The sequence below is a fragment of the Miniopterus schreibersii genome (assembly GCF_964146895.1).
Source record: "Miniopterus schreibersii genome assembly, chromosome: 8".
Lineage (NCBI taxonomy): Eukaryota > Metazoa > Chordata > Mammalia > Chiroptera > Miniopteridae > Miniopterus > Miniopterus schreibersii.
Window position 1 is genome coordinate 30,672,983 of NC_138109.1, and position 26,859 is coordinate 30,699,841.

At 35.3% G+C, this 26,859-nt stretch overlaps 1 protein-coding gene across 1 annotated transcript in view; it reads right to left on the reverse strand.

Moving 5' to 3' along the window:
• FAF1 (Fas associated factor 1) overlaps positions 1–26,859 on the reverse strand; it is a 272,216-nt gene that overhangs the window by 122,295 nt on the left and 123,062 nt on the right. Inside the window, exon 8 of the mRNA XM_081143762.1 lies at positions 12,559–12,645. Coding sequence (XP_080999888.1) covers positions 12,559–12,645 — 87 coding nt within the window. The remainder of the gene's footprint in view (positions 1–12,558; positions 12,646–26,859) is intronic.

Below are 26,859 nucleotides of genomic sequence, written 5' to 3' on the forward strand. Positions count from 1 at the left end.
TCAAGCTGCCGCTGAATGTCACCTGAAAAGCAATCACAAAAGGGCTCTGTCTTGGCTTATCTCTGAGCTCTGTCACTACGGCAACCAGGAGGGAATAAGTATCTGTGGGTCTATGAATTTCAGAATCCCATAAAAGCCAGGGCTAAAAAGGCATGTGCAGCCTCTCAGAGATTGACTGCATTAATACATTAGCAAATACTGTGAAACACTGGATAAATGTCAGCAATTATGGAAAAAGCGTCTAATAACGATATTCGTTGCCTGTCAAACCCCCGTGAGGTTTGATGTGTAACTGCCACTCAAAGCTGTCTGTAATTTTATCTCTTTTATACATCTGAATCCACAGCATTTAAATTTGTACTTTGAAAGTAATAAACTGTAAAGCAGTTTATTCCATGTCGATCACAACTGCCAACAAACATATAATAAAAGAACAAAAAGACTTTCACTGGCTGTGAAAACAATCAGTACCAACAATCTCTTACAGATATTTATCAAAACAACCCTATATATTCTACATGTAGAATATTAAACAATGTCATCATGTGGAGTAGCAACTGATTTGACTATAAGTCGCCTTGAGCTCAGAAGGCTACTTACATTGCATAAATTCTCATTTCAAGCCTTCTGTTCAGGTTAGAAAATTTATAAGAATTTAACCAATTAGACACAGTTGCAAACACCGCCCCCCCCCCCCCGTTTTTTTTATATATCAAAAAATGGCATGGAATCTTTGTTAGCTCCAAAACAGGCTATAATCCTACCTTCACTACCTTTCTCAAACAGAGAATTACATGCAATTGATTGTATCTAAAACCCAAGGGTCTAAAAGTACAACTTAACAAGCTAGGAACACTACTCTTCATATTCATATTTCCATTGCTCAAGAAAGTGACTTATTAAGAAATCTTATCACATATGTTACAGCTGTTCAAATGCAAGAGACAGCATGTTAACTTGCAAACACAAATGCCAGAGATTAGTTAGCACACATGTGTATTATAAACAACCTTCCATTTCTCAGTTACAGAATAGGGTCAGGTACAAGGGTTCCAGTAAGACCTTTTTCAGTAACAGAGGAAAAGGGCTTGGCTTTTTGAAAAAGATCAGGGGTGCCTCTGAAGAAAGCAGTAATGTGTATTGGAGTACTGGGCTGGCAGTTATTTATTGCATTTTAAAGCCAATCACTTGACTTTTCAGTGTCACATTTAATATAAATACAAGAAACATTTACTGAGTGTTTATTTTGTGCCAGGGGCTGTGCCAGGCACTTGCAACACAAAGATGAAGAAGGCCTGCTTCCTGTCCTCAAGGAGCTCATAGTCTCATAAAGAGAGGCATAAGTAAACAAATACAGTATACAGTACTCCTCTCGAAGAGCTAGCTAAGGAGGAAAAGATGGTTTGAAGTAACCCCCAGGAAAATTTACAATGGATAGGAACTGTATTCCACTGTATACTATTTCTATCAAAAATTATTTACTTATAATCTACTACGTGGCTCAAATGAGATCATGTATATGAAGTATGCTTCACAAATCACTATATAAATGTGTCCTAATATACTCATCTAACACTTGTTAAGTAACTGTGGGTAACAAAATAGTGAGTATTGCTGCTCATTCCCCGCCTCATTAATGACATAGCTACTATTCGAGAACACACACACAAACCAAAGTGCTAGAGTGAAAATTTAAAATTCATTTCTATTCAAGACACACAAGTGCTAACCTAATAAAGGAAAATAAAGGCTGATTTTGTTTCTCGATTTCTGTCTTTTATTGAATAATTGTAAAGCTTCAAACCAGTATGAGCGCAACGTGGAAAAAAATTAGGCTAGATTATTTTAAAGTTGGAACTATTTTGAGAAATACAGAACACATAGGAAATAGTATGGTACAAAAGAAAGAACACCGGCACAGGGAAGGGGAAATTTGGAGTTGAATACTGGTTCTGCATTTCATCTTCTCATTTACCAATATGGCCTCAGATCAACATATTTATCCTAATCCACACTAGTTAAACTACCCATTTTAAGTGCACTTGTTCAAGGGGTTTTGACATACATACACACTCTTCTAACCACTGACTCACATCCCTCAATCAAAATACCAAAAATTTCTATCACCTCCCCAAATTGCCTTGTGCTATTATTTAGCTGTAAGTCTTTGTATAACCTGCATATAGGCCCTATACCAAATATGTTTTGTAAATATTTTCTCCTAGCCTTTGCCCCCCCACCTTTTCTAAATGGTATCTTTTGAAGAGCAAAAATTGTAAATTGTGATGAAGTCCAAGTTATCGGTTGTTTGTTTTTTTTTTTACGGAGAGGGCTTTTAGTGTCCTCTCTAAGAGAGAGCGCGAGCGAGGGAGGGAGGGAGGGGAACATCAATGTGAGAGACATATCAATTGGTTGCCTCCCGCACGTGGCCCTGGGCTGGGGATCAAACCTGCAACCTAGGTATGTGCCCTTGACCAGGAATCGAACCTGAGACACTTCGTTGTGCAGTCTAATAGTCTAACCACAGAGCCACACTGGCCAGGGCAACAGCTTCCTTATATTAGTTTGGTAAATATTTTGTGCTCATTTATGTTTACCTTATCATTGTCATTATATTTAAAGTACATTTCATATAGGCAGCATATAGTTGAGTCTTGCTTTTAAAAATTCCTTTTGAAAACCTTTGTTCTTTAATGTGTTGACCATTTATATTTACTGTAATTATCACTATGGCTGGACTTAAACCTACCATTTTGCTATTTGTTTTATATGTATTCCACCTTTTCTTTGTTCCTTTTTCTTTTTTCCTGCCTTATTTTTTATTATTTTTAAGTATTCCATTTTATCTTTTTTGTTCTTGTTAATCCTCACCCGAGGATATTTTTTCCATTGGTATTTCAGAGATTGGAATGAGGAAGGGAGAGAGGGAGAGAAGAAGAGAAACACTGATGTGAGAGAGACACACCAATTGGTTGCCTCCTGCATGCACCCTGATGGGGGCCGGGGATCGAACCTGCAACCCAGGTCTGTGCTCTTGACCAGGAATCGAATCCACGACCCTTTGGTCCAAGGGCCGATGCTCTAATGGCTAAGCCATGCCAGCCAGGGCTTCATTTTATCGCTTTTAAAGCTTTATTACCTATACTTTTTGTGTGTTTTTTTTAGTAGTTGCTCTAAGGTTTACAATATGCATCATTAATATAACAGACTACCTTTAATGCATTACTATACCACTTCACGCATAACATAGGAAACCTACAACAGTATAATTTCACTCTGTCATTTGAGTCAGTCATGTATTTTACTTCTACATATGTTCAAATTCTACATTTGTTCTTTTCTTTAAAGTTATCTTTTAGCCCTGGCAGGTGCAGCTTAGTTGGTTGGGCATTGCCTGGTACACTGAAAGGTTGCCAGTCAGGGCGCATGCCTGGGTTTTGGGCTTGATCCCTGGTGAGTGGTGTGCAGGAGGCAGCCGATCAATGTTTCTCTCTGTCCGTCTCCCCCCCCCCCGCCTTCTTCTCTCAAAAAATAAAAATAAAAAAATCCTAAAGTTATCTTTTAAAGAAATTAAAAACACAAAGAAATGTCTTTTCTATTTAACCAGTTTTACCATTACGAGCTCTTTTCATTCTTCTGTGTAGATCCAAGTTTATTTTGCTATCATTTTCCTTTTGCCTCAAGAACCTCCTTTAATACTTCTTGTAGTACAGGTTTGCTGGCAGCCACCAAATTGTCTGTTTTTGTTTGGGTGAAAAAGTTTTTATTTTGGCTTCAGTTTTGAAAGATTATTTTCACCTGATACAGAATTCTAAGTTGTCATTTTTTTAACCATTCAGTACTTTAAAAATGTGATTCCACCATTTTTTGGCTTGCATTGTTTCTGACAAGATATCTAGTCTATAACTGTTCTGTATAATGTTTATTTTTCTATTGTCTGCTTTGAAATTTTTCTCTTAATAACTTGTTTTCAGCAATTTGATTATGAACTCCTTAGTACAGAATTCTTTGTATTTACCTTTCATGGGATTCATTAAGCTTCATGAATCTATAAGTTTTATAGTTTTCATCATATATGGAAAAATTTCAGAAATTATTTCAATTTTTTTTTGTTTTTGGCCTCCTCTCCTCCTCCCCACACCCCATTTTTTCTCTTCTTCTAGGATTCCAATTGCATGTATGTTAGACTGCTTGAATTTTGTCCCAGAGGTCATTGATACTTTATATATTTATCCTTGATACTTTTTCCTCTGTGCTTCAGTTTAGATAGTTGCTATTGCTATATCTCCAAGTTCACCAGTCTTTTCTTTGGCAGTTTCTAAAGTGCTGTTAAGCCCATCCAGAAAAATTTTTATTTCAGATATTATATTGTTATATCTAGAACAAGTTATTCTATTTTACATATTTATTCTCTCCTCATTAAATTTGTATTTTCCTTTAAATAGTTAAGCATATTCATAATATTTATAATACCTAAATCTCTAGCTGCTAAATTTCATTATCTAAGTCAATTCTATGTCTATTTCTTTTGACTGATTTCTCTTCTGGTTATGAGTTAGATTTTCCTACTTCTTCATATGGATAGTAACTCTTTAGAAAAAATATGTTTTTATTGATTTAAGAGACAGGAAGGGAGAGGGAGCAAGAGAGAAACATCAATGATGAGAGAGTCATTGATTGTCCGCCTCCTGCATGGCCCCAACTGGGGATAGAGCCTGAAACCTGGGCATGTGCGCGAACTGGGAATTGAACCATAACCGCCTGGTTCATAGGTTGACACTCTACCACAGAGCCACGCTGGCTAGGCTGGATAGTAACTTTTGGTTGGATGCTGAACTCTGTTCTTAAAGAACAAAACCAGTTAATCAGCTTGTTCCTTTTGAAAATTATTTTTATGCTTAGAAAAGGGCAGTCCTAGAGTAGCCTTCACTTTAGGTCTAGTTTACCCACTCCACCAAGGCGTGATTCTTCTGAGGGTATCTCTTGAATGTCCCATGTATTCACTGAGATGTCTCTACTATGGCTGGTGGGAACTCAAACTATTTCCAAGTTCTGCTGGGCCGGGCGTGGCTCAGCGGTGGTTGAGTGTCGACCTAGGATCCAGGCGATCGGGGTTCGATTCCCGGTCAGGGCACATGCCCGGTTGCAGGCTTGATCAATGACACTCTCTCATCATTGATGTTTCTATCTCTCTCTCTCCCTCTCCTTTCCTCTCTCTGAAATCAGTAAAGATGTATTAAAAAAAAAAAAACTATTCCAAGTTCTGTGTGAGCTCTGAGAACTGCATGCCCTACAGGTCCCAGTTAATTGTCCTTTTATCTGGCAGTTGTTTTTCATCCAGCCTCCAGGAATTTCACCCTATGTGTGCACAAATTGGTATTCAGTTAAAGACCAGGGCAAACCTATGTAGTTTTCTGGAGCTCTGTCTCTTCAAGCTCAATAAAATCACCAGGTCCCATTTTTGGTTTCCTTTCCCTGCTCTGGGAACCACAAATTGCCTCCAGGCAGAATGTAAGACTACCATAGGGCTTATTTGTTTCCTTTTTCAGAATCCTGCACTATCTGCTGTCTAATATCTGAAAACAGTTGTTGCACAGATTTTATTCAGTGTTCTAGTTGTTTATAGAAGGAATAAAATTCCCATTGTAGTTACCCTTTCATGAGCAGAAACAGTAGTCTACAGCTTTATAATTTTAATAAACCAAAATCAAGATTCACAACTGGGGGCTCTCAATTCCATGTATTCTCCCTCATACTGACTAAGTAAATATGTCCCTTGAATGTTTCATTCCACTTTCCTGAATTTTTCACTCTCTCTGTTAAGGATATAGTCCATTTCATAACTTTTCATTCCTTTTAAACTCAAACTTTCTTTTACTGCTTTCAAAGCTGTTCTTTCGTCTATTTAGTCTTTGCCTGTGTTATTTGTAAAAGACTCTATATGTTGACAAGGGCAATGAACCCTCTGAAACTACTGAGTCTCACCACTATCAGAAGCAACATTATCTATGACCTTGCCAAATAAAAAAAAGTCAGTAAAAATGTCTAAAGATTGCCTGAATCTGTCTGACCTAGGACAGGCTAGCATAGTAATTTAAATAGCATAAGATGACCCTTAAGCTACTCAAAGAATGCTTCTGATTCTGCATGTGTATGCAATATAAAGAAGGTGCTTACTCAAGGGAAAAGGAGCTAATGTTTGTTGAATGCCTACTGAATGCCAGACATTACACCAAGGATTGGCAAACTTTTTCTGTAAAGGACCAAATAGCAGATATTTGAGGCTTTGTGGGCCATGTGGTTTTGTTGCAACTAAACAGCCCTGCTGTTTGTTATAGTGTAAAAGCAGCTATCTACAATAAATAAATAAGTGGATGTGATTTTGTTCTAATAAAACATTACTTACAAAAACAGATGGTGAGTGGGATTTGGGCTGACAGCCATAACTGCCAAACCCTGCATTGTATGTACTTTACATATTAGGTAAAACCATATAAATTCCTAATATTCAATCATTTTATCTTTAAAAAGTGGCAATTTCATGTGGTTTGACCTATTATGCAATAAATTTAATCTTCACAATAGCATTCCAAGGGTGTTAACATCATCCTCATTTTGCTGATGAGGAAACTGAAATTCACACATTAAGTAACTTAACCAAATAATAGCAATATTAGGATTCAATAAATTTGCATTGATCTGCTCACTCCCCCCCCCCCCAGGTACAAATCAGCTCAGTGTAGCTGCCCCCTCCTACTGTTATACTACTTGCCACTAAAGAATTCTGGTAATTTAGTTATCAGAAAGAAAATGACCCTAATTCTCAGTTTATTAAGTTATTATGATCAAGTTGTTTATTTTCATAGATGTCGACTTAGTGGCGCGGTGAACAAGGCAAATGAGCGAACATGTAAAACTGCGTTTCATCCGTGCAGCATACAAAGATGAGGAAAACAGTTCTTGCTCCCAATGTTTTGAATTTACAAAAGGAGAAAACACAAGTACAGTATCCCCACCCCCACCCAGTTTTGTTTTCTTCAGTTTCAGTTAGCCGTAGTCAACCATGGTCCAAAATATTAAATGGAGAATTCCAGAAATAAACTAGTTTCAAATTGCATGCTGTTCTGAGTAGCACGATGAAATCCCGCACTGTCCTGCTCTGCCCCACCTGGGATATGAACCACCCCTTTGCCCAGAGTATCCACACTGTATACGCTGCCCGCCTGTTAGTCACGTAGCAGCTGTTATCAGATGGACTGTTGTGGTATCACACTACTTGTGTTCAAGTAACCCTTATTTTTTAATAGTGGTCCCAAAGCACAGAGTAGTGATGCTAGCAATTCAGATATGCCAAAGAAGCTGTAAAGTGTTTCCTTTGAGTGAAAAAATATAATATATACAGGGTTCAGTACCATCTGCAGATTTAGGCATCCGCTGGGGGTCTTAGAACATATCTGTGCACAAATCAAAATGTAATGACATGTCCCCTTCGCTGGGAAACCATTTTTTTACCATTTCCATCTGTTAGCAAAATCGAAATGAAAGAAGATAAAAACAAAATAAGGAAAAATGACACTAGTTTAAATAGAATAGAAATATAAGCTAATTTTTAACTGGGTTGAAGAAGGTGGCATGGGAAGAGGGATACAGGCAACACTTCTTAAAGAACGGTCTTGAAGAAAGGAGAGAATTGCTATAGGGATTCTAGGTGGAAGGAATAGTATGATTAAATGACACAGAGTGGGAGAGAGCACCAAGTATATTTGAAGAACAGAAAAATTTGTATTTAGCTAAAGTTGAGATATTTATAGTATCACATTCAGTCAATTATTCAAGAAATATTTCCTCTGGGTGTGTATGAAGAAATAAACCTGGAAGAGAAGTTTCAGACCAATGAATGAAAGGTTTTAAATGCCAGCATAAAATCTGTACATAATCAGCAAGTACTAGGTGGCCACTGAAGATGCGTAAGCACAGCTGAATGTGATTCATTCTGCAATTCAGAAATAGTTACCTTGCAGGAACAGGTGAAATGACTATAGTGGAGGTTTATGAGTTTACTTAGTAGGTAGCTACAGCATGGTATGTTGTAACTGAGATTCTGAATCTGCACAGCAGCTCCTATAAGGTGGAGGCCAGAAACCCAGGATCAGGGGAGCGCCTGCAATTCAACGCCTGCCCAGCACACGGCATCAGGAGACCTTACAGAAGAAAACTGCCCCCACCAGGAGGATCCAACCCGATGGCCGCCTCTCACTCACAAACTCCTTTCTATCTAAAAGAAAGGAAGGTGGGGATGTGCAGTTTTTATCCTATTTTCCAGAAAAGCGACCGTGTACTGGTTCTGTTTAGAAATGATCTCTTTTTTAATGTGAAAGCATTTACTAAATACCTTTCTGACTCCTAACACATGCTTAAAGACCTCGGGCTCTAAAATCCTAATTTCTCAAATTCTGATTTAACATTCCTCAGCCAATGACAGAACCACAGAAGACCATAAATAATCTCAAAAAAGGGGGGTGGGGCACGTGACAAAAAAAACTTTAAAACGGAAGGATTTTTCCTCTTAGTGTAAGCACTATTAAAGCCTGGAATTTTATAAACTATATATATTCATGTTATCTGCAATGCAATAAGGTGTCTAGACATAATTCACAGTGTTAAAATTATTTCTACTCTCTGGAAACGAAGAGCATCCTTGTTAAAGTGTAAAATGAGATTCCGCCTACTTGCAACTCCTTGTTCTCACAGATGAACTGTCACAGCATGAAAACATTCCCCTACTGGTGAAGCTTTAGCTACCTACTTCCCTGGTGAAAGAGCGCAAAAGGAACTGAAAGAGTTATTGACAATTCATACAGTATCCTATACCCCATTAGAGTATTGTATCTAGAGGCAATGAAAATATTTTAACCCTGAGGGGAGGTGGGGCAACAATGTTTTAAATGATTGTTGACTTCATTGAATAATGCTGAAAATGTCAAAAGGCTGTAGTCTATCAGGTTGAGAAGTGACTGAAGATGTTACAAGGATCTAAGTGTAAGAAGTCTACTTCTTTGCCCTGTTTGCTAAGTAAAAGGTTAATGAGAAGTACATTAAAGAAAACATCTCTGTTAATAGCAAAGTATTTCTCATAAAAACATAAATAAAAAAGTATTTGAATCTAGTTCTTCATTAATTTCTTTAAAAAATACCTTTATTTGAGGTATACTTTACATACCATAAAGTGTACTCATTTTTAAACTGTTCAACGATTTTTTTAGTAAATTTACAGTTGTGCTACCATTGCCACAATCTAATTTTAGAACATTTCCATCACACCAAATCTATTAACTTCTTGATTTACAATATTTCCACAAATTCATGGAAGCCAGCGGTACCTGAAAGTTACTATACTATATTCCAAGCCATACAAATCTCTGCAACTGAGCAGGAAAAGTGCAAACTAACCTTGCTTTCAATGACCTTTATAAGCAATCCTCTACTCTGGCACTGGGAAGAAAATGTTCAGGTGCTTTCTCTGAAAGTTAAACCATTCTAAGTATTAAGTTATGGTACACTGTCTTGGAAAGATATTAATTATACTTTTGTTGGTAACACATTTCAGGCTGTTTACACAGCTGACATTTCTCAGCTATACCCAATTCATGCCCCAAGCTGTGAGGATGATCTTGTTTTGTAGCAGATGCCTCCACTTGAGTGATTTAAATAAGTATAAAAACACCATCGCCTGCAACAATATAGATTACAGGCACCAGCTTTATGAGTTTTTATAGTCCTAATGAAAGAAAGGTTTCATGACATTTCTTTGGCTAGGATCTCCGTAGAAGACTACAGTTGTAAGCCATTTTTGTCAAAGCTCGAGCTCTGGAGCCAGTGGGTCGGCTATGGCACCAGTTAAAAGCAGCCTGGCCTCAAACATCTTTGTTGTAGCAAATCATACAGCTCAAGGCAACATCCTGCCAATATGGCAACATTTGCTCTTGGGAGGCAAGGGCAGGCATCATTTCACAGGTTCTGGGACAAGGTGCAAAAAGGAATAATGAGGCAAAAAGAATCAAGCCTCTTACTGCAGGTTCCCCCTTGTGTTTGCTGTGACTTATGTGCAGCACTAGGTAGCATTATAGTCTTGGATATGGCGAGTTCTAGCTGCTTTCCTATTTTCCTGTAGTAGTGAAACTGCATTAGAACTCTTGGTAAAAATGTAAATGTTATGATAATCATTAAAACATGAGCCTCATAAAAGATGGTTTCCACTCAATTCAATGATTTAACACCTAATGTATAAGGCACTATGCTACAGAAGAATCTACAGTATTTCACTAAATTTGCCTATCACTCTTGGAACTTGCATCTGATAAGCCCATTTCAATCTGGCTTCTACAACTGTGGGATTCAAAAGCAGTTTGGGCTTTTCCAACCCTATGCAGTTTCACATTTCTGGACTTTATTACCTTATGTTCTTGCTCTTAAACCAGACAATTATTTTTATTTGTCTATTTATTTATTTTAGAGGGGGGGGGAGAAACATTGATGTGAGAGAGAAACATCACTTGGCTACCTCCCATACGCACCCCAACTAGGGATCGAACCCAAAACGTGGGTATGTGCCCTGACCAGAAATGGAACCTGCCACCTTTTGGTTTATGGGGCAATGCTCCAACCAGCTGAGCCACACTGGCCAGGGCTAGGCAATTATTTTTGCTGTAAACTTTTTTATTACAAAGATTTTCAAGTACATAAAAAAGTTTAGAGAATAGTATAATAAACCCAATATACATATCACTCAGCTTTAACAATGATCAATAGATGGCTAACCTGAATTTATTTATATATCCATCATTTCCCACCCACATAGGTTATTTTTATACAAATCTGATACCATTTAATTTACTTAAACCAGTCAATTTTCACCTGTGATCCTTTTATGAGTTATGTTCATATGAATTACAATACTGACCCTCATTTATTGAGTGTCTACTATGAGCCTGGTACTTATACATATTATTTATTGCTAATCCTCAGTGAATTTAAGTGACATACTTAGATCTTAATTATTTTCTTCTCTTAATGTTATTAGGTCTTGTGGTAGTTACTAGACAATACTAAGAACATTTCTGGTTTATTCATGTCTCCTTGGATAAAAAGAAGGCTATTATTTATTAAAATTACTTTCTATTTTTGTAAAATTAAGCGTAACACACTTTCTGTCAAATTTCTCACTCTAACAGGGAAAAAGAAAAACAAACTAAAACCAACAACCACATCCCTACTCTTAGCCATGGACAACCAGTCAATAATTCTAATGAGATACTATAATATCAATGTTAAAATCAGTTATTTAGAAATAAATGTAAATGCCTATGCATAAACATTCTCCCCGACCCTACCTGGAAGGGTTCACTTAAAAAAAAAAGTTTTTCTATTTTCTGATTATTTTAAAGTTTCATGATCCACAAAGCATTTTACAAAGGTAGAGTGTTTAGACTGTGGAATAATTAGACTCAAGTAGCATCTACATAACCAAATTGCTTTAAAAATGTTTCTGTCTTCCACAAAGAATTCACTCATATTAAAATGTATAATGGCAGTGCTGAGAGAGGAGCAGTAATTATTATCCAGATAGAAATGTAATATTTACTAGGAAATTCCAAAAGGTAGTTCAAGTCTTACATCATTTGAGTATTTATTACAAGACGTTTACAAAGTCTCAATTTTTTTTGCCTTATTTTAAAATCAGATTTAACTTCAAAATTCTTGAAACATTCTCACTTTGTAGAGAAAGAAAGAAAGAAAGAAAGAAAGAAAGAAAGAAAGAAAGAAAGAAAGAAAGAAAGAAGAAAGAAAGAAGAAAGAGAAAGAGAGAGAGAGAGAGAGAGAGAGAGAGAGAGAGAGAAAGAGGGTATCTGATTAAAACAACCCAAAGTGGCCAAAACGTAATTTCAGTTGGCCTCCTTAGATGAGAAAGCTTACTCTTGGAAGAGAATAATCACTTAGAAGTAGGGCAGAGATAGGAAAGGTTTTAAAATTTACAACAGAAAAATCATAAGTAGATATAATAATAGGTAAAAATGTCAGACTAAATATTTTCTTCCAGTTTTTATGGTAGTGAAAATTATGGGTATATTTAAGAATAGAGTGCTATTAATGTTAACTGTAAAAATTAACTATAGGTAATGTAGTTTGAAAATTAAATATGTAATGATTAATTGACTTTGAGATATCTGTAATTTAGGGGGAAAAATTCTGTGCTTGGGAAATTTCATCAGTAACAGCTGAATATATTCTTTTGATCAAGGAAAAATGTAAGTCAAATCAAGCAGCATTAAGTTCCTGATATTGATATTGTAATACTATCAACAGAAGGCTGATATACTCGGCTTATGAAATCTGCTCTGCAAGTGAACTCAAATTATTACAACTCTTATTTTCATATTATTTGATTTATAAAATGTTTTCAATGAAATATTATTTGATTCTGCTTATTATCATAGCCAGTTAGGCTGAAAGTGGCAAGAGAGAGGAGAATATAAAACTGGCAAGTCAACTGTTACTTACTGAGTCATCTGTGGCAGAAGCTGGCCAGCCTTCCCATAACTGATGGCGAACGGGGATACTCGTAAGGTCATATACATTTCTTTTTACCTGTAAAGAGAGATAGTGAAATTAAAAATAGGGTTTCCATATGACTTAGGATAATTGCCAGTCAATTTATGTAGCATACATTATATTTCCTCTTGTTTTCTCCTAGATTCAAAACAAGAATTTGAAACTAGGAAAACACAAGTCAGAAAAATTTTGTAAAAAAAAAAATCTAAACCAAATTTAAAAGCAGATTGTCATTAAAGGTTAGATGAAATTTGCAAAGAACAGACTGATGGTTGCCAGAGGAGAGGGGGTGTTGGCAGAATGGGTTAAAAAGGTGAAAGGATTAAGTACAAATTGGTAGTTACAAAATAGTCACGGGGATGTAAAATACAGCATAGGGAATACAGTCAGTAATGCTGTAATCACTATGTACGGTGTCAGATGAGTACTAGACTTATTGGAGTGATCATTTTGTAAAGTATATGATTATGTAACCACTATGTTGCACACTTGAAACCAATACAAAATAATATTAAATGTAAACTGTAATTGAAAAATTTTTAAAAAAAGAAACACCCCCAGCTGCCAATTGTTTTTATATATTCCTGGATTGCTTCAAGTTTCTTTTCAGTTAAGAAACTTCAGGTACATAGTACACCTAGGACAGACTATAATTAAAAGTTTTATAATCTATGTAATTTTTAAATGACTCAAGATGTAAAATAATTCCAACAAAAGGTATATTTCAAGTTTCTATGTGAGAGAGAGAAATGTGATTTTTTTTTTTGAAGGGGAAGAGCAGGTGGGAGGAAAAACCTGAAGTTTTCTTTATTATTTGACATAAGCTTCAAAGATATAAGAACTTAATAAATCAGCACAGGATATTTCTTGGAAATCATCCAAATTAAAAACTATTTCAACAGAATATTTATTAACTGAGAGCCATCTACCAATACACTGCTTAGGCCCTTCCTAAAAATAAAATACAGTAATGATACTTCTTATTTTAATACTGTTAAAGATGAAAAACTATTTTCAACATGCAATACTGTAACTTTCATTTTAGAAGGAGAGGAGATAATTTATCAGAATAAAGTGTTGCAAGGTTATAAGCCCTATGTTATCCACTAATTAAGAAGTATCATAACTTTCTTCAGTTTTAAATAAGTTACAAAAATTCTATTTTGTTCCATATTCACAAATAAAATAAATTATCAAATTGTTAAGAATGGAGAGATTATTTATCTTAATTTAGATAGTTTAGTTATGGGATTACACTACTATAACAAATGAAGCTAGTATTGAATGTTGCACATAATATAGAATGGGACAAAAATAGGTTTACAGTTGTTCATATGGAAAATGATACAATAATCAATAAATAATACAAAAATAAACTGTAGTTTAGATACTCACGACTGTAAACTTCCTTTTGCCCCACCCTGTATGTTCTATAACAAGACTTCATTATGAAAAACAAGCAGTATTCATTCATGTTTTTAAAATGCAGAAGTCTAAAGAATCATATTGTCCAATTACGGCATTTTGTATCACATTTCTGTTTATTATACATAAAAACATCTAAGTTACCTTTCCAGTGAAACAGAGATATATATTCACTGGGGAAAGGAAAAAACAAAAACACAATGTGGAACTTAATCTATTTTTATCTCTAATGTACACCTGTGAAAAAAGACTTAGCAAATGAGAACTGAGGGGCGTGGAGGCATGGCTTGATGCCCACTCAACTCAAACAAACAGCCTTTCTTCAGAGGTTCTTAGCGATGGCCAGTATTGGTATGCAGAGAATACCATGCAGTATTTTGTTTATGGTGAGTCACATAAAGTTTGGAAATTTTCATAAGTCATTATTAACACAACAATTTAACCAAATTCAACCTCTGATCATTTCCACTAGCGAAGACTATTTTGTCATGCTTAAGCATTAGAGCTTTTAAGGAGAAAGGTGGTCCATAAACCTAAAACATTACATTAATATAGGGAAAGAAGAGGGGGAGTATGAGAAGATTTTAGGGCTCGAGGCCAAAAAAATTCCTTTCTTAAAGTTAGTTTTCAATTATGCTGTCTAGATACACCAAGCTTCATCTGCTATTTTGTAGAACAAAAAAAAGCAGGACAAATATTTGTATCTGTTGGAAAGGTTTCACCAAGGCTACCCTGGTATTGGGTAGTATACACAAATACTATGAGCTGGGTATACAAACAAATAACTTTGGAAGGGGATTCTTTAAATTCCACCTTAATTCCAAAACACAACAATATGGTATTATGAAATAAACAGTATTCTTCTTCTTTCATTAACTCGTTTGTAACTGCACTGAACTGAATAACATTCCTTTGCTATTGTAAGCCTGAAAAGCATGTTCTGGCTATAGTGTTATGTTGGTATAAAGCACAATGCCAGACTGATGTGCTGAACAAAAGTGATCAAAGTTAGAGTAATGTTAGCCATTGCACAAGTATCTGGCTTCATTGTTCTCCCCAGAATGACGTCTGTTAAGCAACTTGTCATAGAATGAACTGGTTAATGCAGACAGAACTTGGCTGAGAGGGTACAAAGTAAAGCATATTAGGCTAATGTTTGTCCCAATGGAAAAGATAAGTTCACAGAGCTTCTGAGATTAAGCCAAAAGAATTTTGTGTTATACCACAATCACTAAATAACAACAAAAACAAATTAGTCTTTCAAAAATAATTCCATGTTTATCAATGCTGTAACCATAGGCAGATTTTAACATTATATTGAAGAAACACACGTGATAAGGTAGCAAAAGTACAAAGTGGTTAAAGGTTTTACTAATGAAGATATAAAAATTCCATTATCTTTATTGATAGTTTTCTTTAATTAAAATTTTAAGTCACAATTCTGCAGGGAAGGAAAGGTCTAAAATGTATACAAAGCAAAAGTAAAAATCATGATTTTAAAAAATATTAGTATCCTAGAAAACCTGAGAGACAAAATACAGCTATATATAAAATGATGCAGAGTGATTTAAGATGATCATGAATCAAATGAAGGACAGAGTTCTCTCAGAAAGGGATGAGGGATGAAGGACCAGAGGAGGGAGAGATAAAGAGGCGGAAGGAGAGAGAAGGGATTTTTTAAAAGGGAGACGAAGAGAAGGCGGGGGGAGGAGAGAGAGAGATTGAGAGATCACTGATTGATTTGAGAGATTTGAGAGCACTTGAGAGAGGCAGAAAACACACACAGGCTGGGTTGCTGTAGCTGGCAAGCCCAGCTGCCATTATTGTTCTACTTCTGATGGAATTTCATCTTTAGAGATTTGTGTTAAATTCCAGTTAAGGACAAGTGGCACTTCACAGGGCAACATTTCCTAAGGGCCTTTTTGTCTTACACATTTTCTTTGATCAGCATTGACTCAAGATAATGCTGAACCTTCATAATCTTTTCAATTCTTGTTGTGCATTAAGCTCTAAATCTATGAGATTTCAGGATGTTAAACTATGCAAATGTTTCAATTAGTTCTGAAGAAACTTAATAAATGCTTTGATTACCAGCTGAACATTAAAATTATGTTACAGACTATATTGTATTTGGATCAAGTGTTCTAGATTGACAATGGATTTTTCCAGAGTTTGTTTTCTACGTTTGCTAAAAAGAGAATATAATTTCTTCCCTGTTGCTTCAGATAAGACAATTGTGACAAAGGAAAAATTCAAATCAGATTAACTTGGTACAGTATTGATATGGGACAGGTTTATTATTTGCTCGTCATTGTTAATAAACATCTATTTATAAACTATAATTAATGTAAGAATCTAAGCAATGACCTCCATATCAAACTTCATATTTCCTCATGAAAATTTCATTGATGAACACTAGGGAAAAGATCATTTTATTCTGACCTGCTCAATATAAAATCATATGAAATATTCTTCTCTCACAAAGTTTTGAGTTCCATACATTTTCAAACAATTTTTACTTTTTACATTTTATCAGAATTTCTTAGAAGTCTTAGGAAGTTACTCTGCTAAACTAAGTTTTGAGGCTCAGAATTAGCCTCCCATGAGTTGTCTATAGCTATTCAAACAGAAAAATATAAAACTTAGTAGACAACTTTGTCAGCTATAATAAAATCATTACTTGTGAGCTAAATGTTGGTCAAACATTTATCCAAGTGAAAACAATTTCTGATAATAGAAAGAAAAGTCACAAAGTTTGAGGTGTTGCAGCATAACAAGAGGCAGAGAACAAGATGTCGCGTCCTAAATTTGCCCAGTGGTTACTGTAGGCAAGTTGGTAGAATCTCTCTGAGACTTAATTTACTCAGTTTTTAAAAAGAGAATAAAACTAGATCAATTCTGATTTTCAAAGCTCTGAATTCCTATGATTTTATGAAAATACTGGAGTTAATCCCAGGTACAGGAAAAGAAGAGCTAAATATTATGTAAGACAAGTAAGTAATTAGGGCAAGTATAAACTATTAAGGCTAGAAGACGAAAGAAAAACAATAAAGTGCCCATAAACACAACACATCAGAAAGGAACACTGCAAGCAACTGCAGGTGAGAGACACGGACAGAAGAACCATGTAGGGCAAATGTTTTCTAGGATAAAGAAACATCTTGGGTTTTGCTTTTGTTATACTAAAAAGTCTAGTTGGTTTTTTTAAAAACAGTGAGACTATGGTTTGACAGAACACTGCTAAATGATGTAGTTGTAAAGTTCTATTAATTTATTTCATTATCTTTAAAATTTTGAAATCTGGTCATGATTCTTCAAATAGCAAACATTTTAAAACAGTAAAAAAAAAAAAAAAAAAAAAGAAAATATTTCTTGCCATGGGCTTAAAACAGCTATCATTTTGTTAGCACCCTAGTTTCTAGATTTTTCTGAATTAATAATACTTGTGGCAAATTACAATCCTTACAAAAAGCACCCTGAAACCACAGACATCTATTCTCTTACCAATCTTAGAAGAAAAAGACTGTTGGTCATATTAGAACCTGAACTTACCCAAAATTTAAAGATATAAAACTTTGAATTCCAAGTACTTCACATTATCAAATGATGCTCTGGGCAAGAATCTGCTAAATAATGGCACTAAACAAGTGTGTGTGTGTGTGTGTGTGTGTGTGTGTGTGTGTGTGTGTGTGTGTGTGTGTAAATCAAAATAAAGCACACAGACTAGGCTTAGCTCCAGTTTCCTAGCAATCCCTGTGCTCTGAAAGGCTTACGGTTAAGAAGCCAATCACATCGGATCCAGACTGGGGTGTGAACACACACTTCATATCTAAGTCCTTTTCTTTTTCTTCTTTTTTTAACGAACTGTAGACTCACAGTTGTGCATGGATTTGTTTCACTAAAATGCAAGTTAAAACCCTCCTAAAAATCCTTCCTGAACAAAACCCTTGAAACCGGATGGCGCAAAGGGAATGAGAAGGTGGCATCAGTAATCAAATGTTAATTAGCAAGCTTTCCCCCTTCCCTCAGGGCTGGCTTGTGCTGGAGAATTCAAATCAGAAATCAATGCTCCAAGTGTTTAACTATTACTTCTTCTCATTAACCATTTAAAAGACTCAGCGATTCTCTCCTCATAAAAACAGTAATTTGAGACATTTCTTTTTCTCAAATATCATTTTTCCAGAACAATTTTTCCAGAAAGCAGTAAAAATGTTGTTTGGGGAAAAACCCAAAACTATAAAATTGAAGTTTCATTCAATTGGGCTTTGAACCTAGTGTATTCTGTTCTTTTAAAACATCCTCGGCTCTAACAATTCTTTTTTTCTGACAACTGTAAGTTTTGCTTTGCATACTAAAAAAACTTATTACACCTTTTACCTGTCTGTAAAGAAATCTGACAACTGCATCTTAAGATATTACTGGAAATGATGACAATAAAGTCAATCAAATATGGAAACTAGTTTGAATAAATATAATTGGAAATAGATGGCAGCCACCCTGAAAAACGACCAGGAGTAAGATTCAACGCTTTCATTAGAAATACAGTCATATTCATAATTTCCTCTCCTAAAAGTTTGGTGTGGGTGAAAATGATTAAAAAATTGCAAAGTTAGATCATTTAAAAGTGAACTAATTACCATGAATTTATTAAAATCAATTCTTTAGTTAAAGATTAAGCCTGGATTTTAAAAAAGAATTCCTAAAGTGCTAAGAAAATGTTTACAGATGAGTAAGACAGTATACTTCACAAATAGAAAAGATGTTAAATTTTAGGGGGGGGGGGAAAGGTTAGAGAAACTGTGAAGTCGCAGAAGTTGAAATCATAAAAAAACAACACAAAAATGGAACAATTTTTTTTCCTGCAACAATGGTTCTCAAAGTGTAGTGCCTGGACAAGCAATACTAGTAGCACCTAGAAACCACCAAATATGAAAATTTGGGGGCAACCACTCAAGGCCTGGTGTATTAGAAACTCTGGGACACAGCAATCTGTGTTTTAACAAGCCCTCTAGGTAATTCTTACCAAGCCAAAGTTTAAGCAGCACTGTCTTAGGATGTATGAATTATAGGATCTCCCAGATAGCCATACCTCAATGGTTTAGATTCTAAAGTTCTTTGAACTCTGGCCTAACATGGCAAGTCCTTTTTTGAGATTAAATATGATTAATAATGATGTTACAAAATTTCTAGAAATGCTATAATTTTTTAGATGATATAGTGATCATTTTCAGTCTAACAAATTAATGAGAGAAGGTACTACCTCTTCATTACAGACTACATAGACTACATATCATTATTTATAATGATAAATAATAATCTTCATTATTAAAACTCTGTGTTAATCTTCAGTTTTTCTGCCTTAAGCTTAAGTGTGATTACTTTCTGGCTATAATATATATTTGGACATTGCAATAAAATTGCAAATCCACAATAAATGACCTATTGGTCACACTAAATAAACTTGGAAGACACCTGTACACATCTGCTGAACTGAAGAAATGCTCCTAAACACCAGAGAAACTATGTTTGACTTTTTTGTGTCTCTCTCTCATAGACTAGCTGAAACAAGACCCAAAGGAAAACCAGTAAGAGGTTAACTTCATATAACTTAAGACCTTGTCCTAGAGGGAAATATCTCCTCTCTATACTTTATGTAAACAGTGAGAGAGCAAAGTTTTTCCAACTATTTAATGTTTTTTACTGCCTGCAATGAATAAAACATCAGTCACTCAATAAATGCTCTTAAATTTTCCCTATTTAAAATCATGTAAATTAATTTATAATTCCTTGCACAAAGAAAAACACCAATTAAGTCAAAGATTAATCCTAGAAATAACTATAGAAATTATAAGAACATTTCTAGGAGTTTTATTTTAACCTAAAACCATTTTATAAAGTTCAATTTTGTGTACTACTTCAAAGATTGGTCACATAAACCAAAAAATAATTATACATCAGAAATGTTATGATTTTGAAGCCTGAATTTTAGAAGCTCAACAATCTGATACAATGTCAGAAGCAGGGTGCAAGTTAATCTTAAGGACATAATCATACATGTAAACCAAATGTTTAGCTACAATACTCATTGCAGCCTTATCCTCATATACACACAAAGATGGCACAATCTAATGTCCAATAATAGCTAATAGCTAAATAAATAAATGAAATATCATGCAGCCATTAAAATGACATAGAACCAGGGTCAGCAAAGTACAGCCCAGAGGCCAAATCCAGTCTGCTGTCTGCTTCTATAAATCAAATTGTATTGGAACACCACCACTTCAATTTTATATATTGTCTGTGGCTCCTTTTGCACTATCATGATGGTATAGTTAAGTAGATGCAACAGAAACTGTACGGCCTGCAAAGCCTAAAGTATGTATCATCTAGCTTTTACAGAAAAAGTTTGTTGACTCCAATGCAGAAGAATATTTAATAACATTAAAAGTTGTTAATGATTAAAGAAAACCAAGTTACAAAATGATGTAACTTTCTTTTTATTAAGTTACATACATACATATATATTATATGTACATATGTATGTTATACAATATATATGCACAGAAAAAAGATACATAACAAATGTTAAAACCTGTTCCCCTTGTATCATGGGATTATAATTCATTTTTATTTTCTGTGTATCTATCTTTTCTAAGTTTCTATTACTTCTGTAATAAGAAAAAAATTTTAAGTTTTAGGTTTGCCCTGGCTGTGTGGCTCAGTAGGCTGTAGTGTCAAACCATACACCGAAAGGTTGGGGGTTCAATTCCTGGTCAGGGAACATACCTAGGTTGCAGGTTTGATCCCTTGTCAGGGTGCATAAGGGAGGCAATTGATCGATGTTTCTCTCTCACATTGATGTTTCTTTCTCTCTCTCTCTCCCTCTTTCCCTTCCCCTCTCTCTAAAATCAATACACATATCCTTGGTGAGGATAAAAAAACAAACTAAGTTTTATGTTAACATATCATCCTCATGATACCTTTCACATGTATGATTATCTTCATTTTACAAACAAGGAGACTGAGGCTCAGAGACAAATAATTTGCCTAAGGTTACTCATGTTCATGAATAGTGAGATGAGATTTAATTCTGAGAGTCTAGATTCTTCCATGACTATGACATATCTTCTCTTACACTGGATTTCCTCTTCTGTAAAATAAAGGGTTACAATAATTATCTTTAAAATTATTTTCCTCCTGACACTTTTATAATTGTAATGTGTGAGAATTTTCTATGAGACCATTTACACTTACGCTGAACAGTGGGCATTAAATGGTAAATGTAAGAGTGACCAACTATGAGCAAAACCTGTCATGAGATCAATGAATCTTTTCACACCTGTTGCGCTGCAACAGGCAATGAAGAGCAGTTACAGGCTGTCAATTTTGTACTTTTAAGTGCTGCAGAGGAAGGACAACTGCCAGATCAAATAGCAACTTGTTAAGTGTTTCAACAATTGAATGCTGCCTTCACAGTAAGAGGGCAGTTCCTGGTGTCACACACAGCTGGAAAAGAAATAGCAAGATTAAAAAAAACAACAACAAGGAAAATACATCATGGTAAAAGGAGAACAATGAGAACAGTAAACAAACCTTATCCTGTGAGGGTTAGCAAAGGCCCTTCCTCTCACCAACTTGTGCCCAATGCCTCTGTGTCTCACACCTTCTAATGTAAGAGTTTTGTATGGAATAAAGTAATACGAGGACATTCACACTATGGACCTGCTCCTGCCACTTTGCCAATATACAGTAAATCAATTATGCCTATCTTGTTATTCCAGTTTTCCTTCTCTCAGTAGTTGCGGACTCTTGCCAACCCTTGTTCTACGCTTTGGATTTGGATAAGTGAAACTCTGAATCAAATACTTGTCTTATTTACAACCTTTGTAAGTTCTAAAATAAAGTTGCATCTATAAGAAAGATGTGAGGAAATGCCATCCTCTGCCAATTTGCTTTTTATAGAATTGCATTTTCTTTTAAATTTTACATACACACACATATACACCAGTGCATGCACAAATTAAGCTAGCTGTCCAAATGTCATTCCGTTAGTTAATACCTAAGTCAGGGTGGTAATGTAGGTTCTTTAAATTCTTAATCCATTTCTTCTTTCTTCTTAAAAAATTGTTTTATTTTTAGAAACCATTGCTTCTATAACAAACTTCAACTTTTTAAAAAATGCTGACAATCTTACTGGTTTTGGCAAAGACCCATCTTTATATTTCGATGAAGACTGTATCCCTTCCCGCTCTGGTAGCACCACATTGATGCTAAGCCATGATGTTTATGTTTGCTCTGCTGCTTTCTGTTGCCCATCCAGGCCTTTGCCTTTCTCTTGAGATGCTAAAAAAAAGTGGTGGGAACCATCAGCAATGGAACCTCAGTCTATAATCAGGTCTCTTATAATTTTATCTTTTCTTGTTAACAAAAAAATGCAAAAAACAAAGACAACAAAGGGAATTAGTGTTGGGGTCTGCCATGAATACTAAAGTGGCAGGAGAGGGGGGGCGACAACTCATCAAGGGAAAATAAACCATTCAAGTCACCCACTTCAAGGAGAAAGTTTGGGAACAACTAGGCCAGTGTTTGCATTTGGGGCCCTGGAGTCAGGAGAGTTACACTTCCCTTTACTGTACTTAACCAAGGCAGCAGAGACAACCTACTTAATCTCTCCTTTTAGAAATATTAAGCAATCTCCTCTAAAGAAGAGCCCCAAGAGATATTTAAAAGTGTATCTGGACAGGTTTACTGATTCAAACTTGCTACTTTCCATGATCAGCTTTCAGAATTACTGTGTCTGAGAGAGATGTGGGTGGGAGAGCAAGGAGGGTATCTTAAGGAAAGTACCTGCCTGGGCTAAGAGCAAAGTTATAATAAGAGGATAGACACCAAAATTACTTATCTAGTTAATTTAGGCAAAGGAGGTAAAGTTGGAAACTGATCCAAATGACAATTTTATTAAAGCTTATCAAAGTGAATTGAAAGTATGAATGAAAGTCTAATACTGCACACCAAGCCCTATCTGAAGACTAATGCTGCCAATACTCAGAAGCTCCGTAAAACTGGCTTTTAATTAAGGCAGTTAAAACCCCAACCCAAGGATCTCACTGTTAGGGTTGGCTCCAAAAAGTAAACATAGCTGTTTTATAAAGAAAATAACAGGAATACCTTAGCATCTCCACTTAATGTATTATTAAGATCAGAAAATTTTTTAAATCACATGATGCATTAAATAAGCAGGCATTCTAAATGAACTGCAGTAAGTCTCCTGTTAAAAAAATTACTCCTATTTATTCATTAACAAAGCTATTCCTTAGCTCATCCCTGCCATAACCTACTCTATTCAAAACCATATGGGAAAGGACATTAAAAAACCGCCACAAACCATGGACTTCTGGTATTAGTGCTACACACTGCATACCCCTATTCATTATTCTAGCTCCCTTGTTTAATCTATCATTAAGATTCAGTGACCCTACACTAAATTTAAAGCAGATCCTTCCTTCCTCCCATGCCTAAATTCACATACTTTTCTAGCTGGGGATGCCCTCAAGTATTAACAACTCTACGGGGTTTCTCTAATCTCAGCTCTGAACTATGTCATGCTATAGAACCAAGAAATTGCTGTTTTACATCTCTAACTATGGAGGTTTCCATAAAAAAAGGACCATATAATTTACTTAATAAGATAAAGGGAGAAAAATCACCATTTAATAAGTATTTTTTTTTCATTGTATATGGTAAAAGGCTCATGGAGACACTGTCATCCACTATGTTGTCTTAAAGGTGAATAATACCTAGAGGGATTACTTCAACTGTATTCATCACAGAGTTTAGAGTTTTAAATAATGGAAAAACGTCAGGTGTTGACTATGTTAATAAATTGAAAAACAAAAAAACAAACATAATTTAAATATGTAGTTGATAAAACAACCATTTTGGAGAGAAGTGATATCAAGAAGTTAGCAAGGTAATATTTCTAGGATATATTAACTTCATTTTCAAATTACAAACAAAAAAAATCTAATGTGCAATGTGGCAAAATAAAAGGTACAGAACTGTGCAGATGATGGTCTACCGCACGAAGAGAACACTCTGTGGTGACAGAAATGTTCTCCATCTGTGCTCTCCAACAGGGTAGCCATGAGCCCTATGTGGCTACTGAGCACCTAAAACATAGCTAGTATGATCAAGAAACCTATTTTTTAACTATTTAATTTAATTAGTTTTAATTTAAATTGCCACATGTCACTAGTACTATCCTACTGGACAGTGAGTTAAGGTTACGTAAAGAAGCAGAGAACACAGAGCAACATAAAAACGTACCACTGATAAACTACATATATACTTAAATGCTTCATCTCATTTTTATTTCTTTATAGTCCTTGAGATGTAAATGTAGAAATATTGTGCTAAATTAATTTCCCACACTTATACTTTCATTGTTTTTAATAATGTCATTTCAAAGTAGCCTAATAAGTATCATTAGGAACTATGTTTTAGTATCCCAAAATTTAAGGAATAATTATAGAATACACATAAATTATACCTTCTTGGGGGGAAAAACAACAGATAAATAATGGACTATGTTATAATTACTAAATATCCAAGATGGTGAAATATTCTTTAATTAAAAATGTAACTTTGACTAACATAGCTGCCACCTTATGTGGGTCTAATATACATCAATTCATTCATTTATTCACAAAAATGATTACCTGGAAATGATTACAATGACTTAGAAGTTACTACAGTAAATCATGTTACCTGTATACCTGGCAGTTTTTTTATTTAAGAGAGTGATGATTCAACATTAATTCCTTTTCTTAGGGCCAAGATCCCTAAAGCATTCACAGGAGCAGAGCTGAACAGAGACAGGCGTAATGGATGCTATAACCGCTACCAGTTTCAAACTCAGTTCCTTATTGCTTCAGTAAGTTCTTGCTGAGCATCTATCACTTGAATGATCACAGTACAGCAGAGAAAGACCTCTACACTCCCTTAAGGAAATAAATTTAGTTGGGGGTAAAATATGTGAATAGTTATTTACAATATAAATACACTTGTTATAGGATTTTTTAAAAATGATAAGTAAAGCCCTGGCTGGGTAGCTCAATTGGTTGGAGTGTCATCCCATGCACCCCAAAAAAAGGTTGTGTGTTAAATTCTCAGGGCACATACTGGAGGCAGATAATTGATGTTTCTCTCTCACATCAGTTTCTCTTTCTTTCTCTCTCTCTCTCTCCACCTGCCTCTCTCTCTAAGATCAATGAACATATCCTCAGGTGAGGATAAAAAAAAGGGGTTAGTAAAAATGACTGAATAAATTAATGAAAAAAATGCAGATGGGACCAGAGAAGAGAGTTAATTAAATATAAAACACTGCTGCCTCCTTACAAAAAGCAGATCATCTCTTTATTAGTTTAAAATTAGGGTGACATTTTAAATATATATATATACTTTTTAGAGCAAGAGGGAGAGAAAGAAACATCAATGTGAGAGAGAAACACCAATATGAGAAAGAAGTATCAATCAGTTGCCTTTGACATGCACCGCGACAGGGGATTGAACCTGCAATCTAATCTACGTATGCACCCTGATTGGGAGGGGAACCTGCAACCTCTTTAATGTACAGGACGATGCTCCAACCAACTGAGCCACGTGGCTGGGGTTAAAAAATATTTTTAAAGAAAATATAAAATGTACTGCTACAAAGTAGTAGGAGAATTTCTCACTGGACTTATAAGCAACAGATAAACCTGTTCTAAATTTAACAAGTATATTCACTAAGTGCTAATAATACACGAGCACTCATTCAGTTGTCTAGCCAGTCAATATATATCTATAGTGAGTACCTACTATGAGGAAGGTACTATTTTGTAGTACAGCACTCTGTCCTTACCTGTAGTTTCACTTTCCAAAGTTTCAGTTAGCCATGATCAACTGTAATCTGGAATTAAATGAAAAATCCCAGAAAGAAACAATTTGTAAATTTTAAATTGCATGCTGTTTTGAGTAGTGTGATGAAATCTCCCACTGTCCTACTCTGTCCCACCTATGATGTGACCTTTGTCCAGAGTATCCACACTCTATACCCTACCTGTCTGTTAAGTTACTTAGAAGCTAAGTTACTTGGTATCACCGTGCTTGTGTTCAAGTAACCCTTCACGAGGTCACATTCCTTCTATAGTATGTGTATGGCGGGGAGGGGAGGGGAAGGAGACAGAAAAGCAGTAAGTGAATATATAAACAAGATAATTTCCTGTTTATTAGATAAGTTCTCTGAAGGGTAATATTAGAGTCCTACCAGTCATTCTCAACTTTAGATGGTCTGAATCCTGAATAAGGTACAAATCCCAGAAAGACTGCTCCAGTTGGACAAAACATGAAATGCAAAGGTTTTATCCGGTGCTTTACATACATGTAGATATTCTAATTCTTACTGTCAAGTTCAATGCAGCTTTAACCTTTCTTTACAGAAAAGGCAACTGAGGGTCCAAACTCTCCATGTAAGTAGCAGAAGCAGGACTCAAAAGGAAATCTACGGGACTCTGAGGCACTTTCTCTTTTTTACTGTACCATGATTTTTCTGTAAAAACTAAAACTAACAAAGTTAGTTCTTTTTCAGATCATTAACCCCCACCCCAATTGTTGCCAAAGAAATGTTACCCACACTGTTCACTTACTTGGCTAAGTCTTCCTTCACAGATTTGGAATGTGTATTAGTTCAACTAGACTAAATAAGCATAAATCCCAAATTACTGTCAGGTACAAATTAATATAGTTTATACTAATAGCTAACTCAAAGGGATATTTCAGAGATTC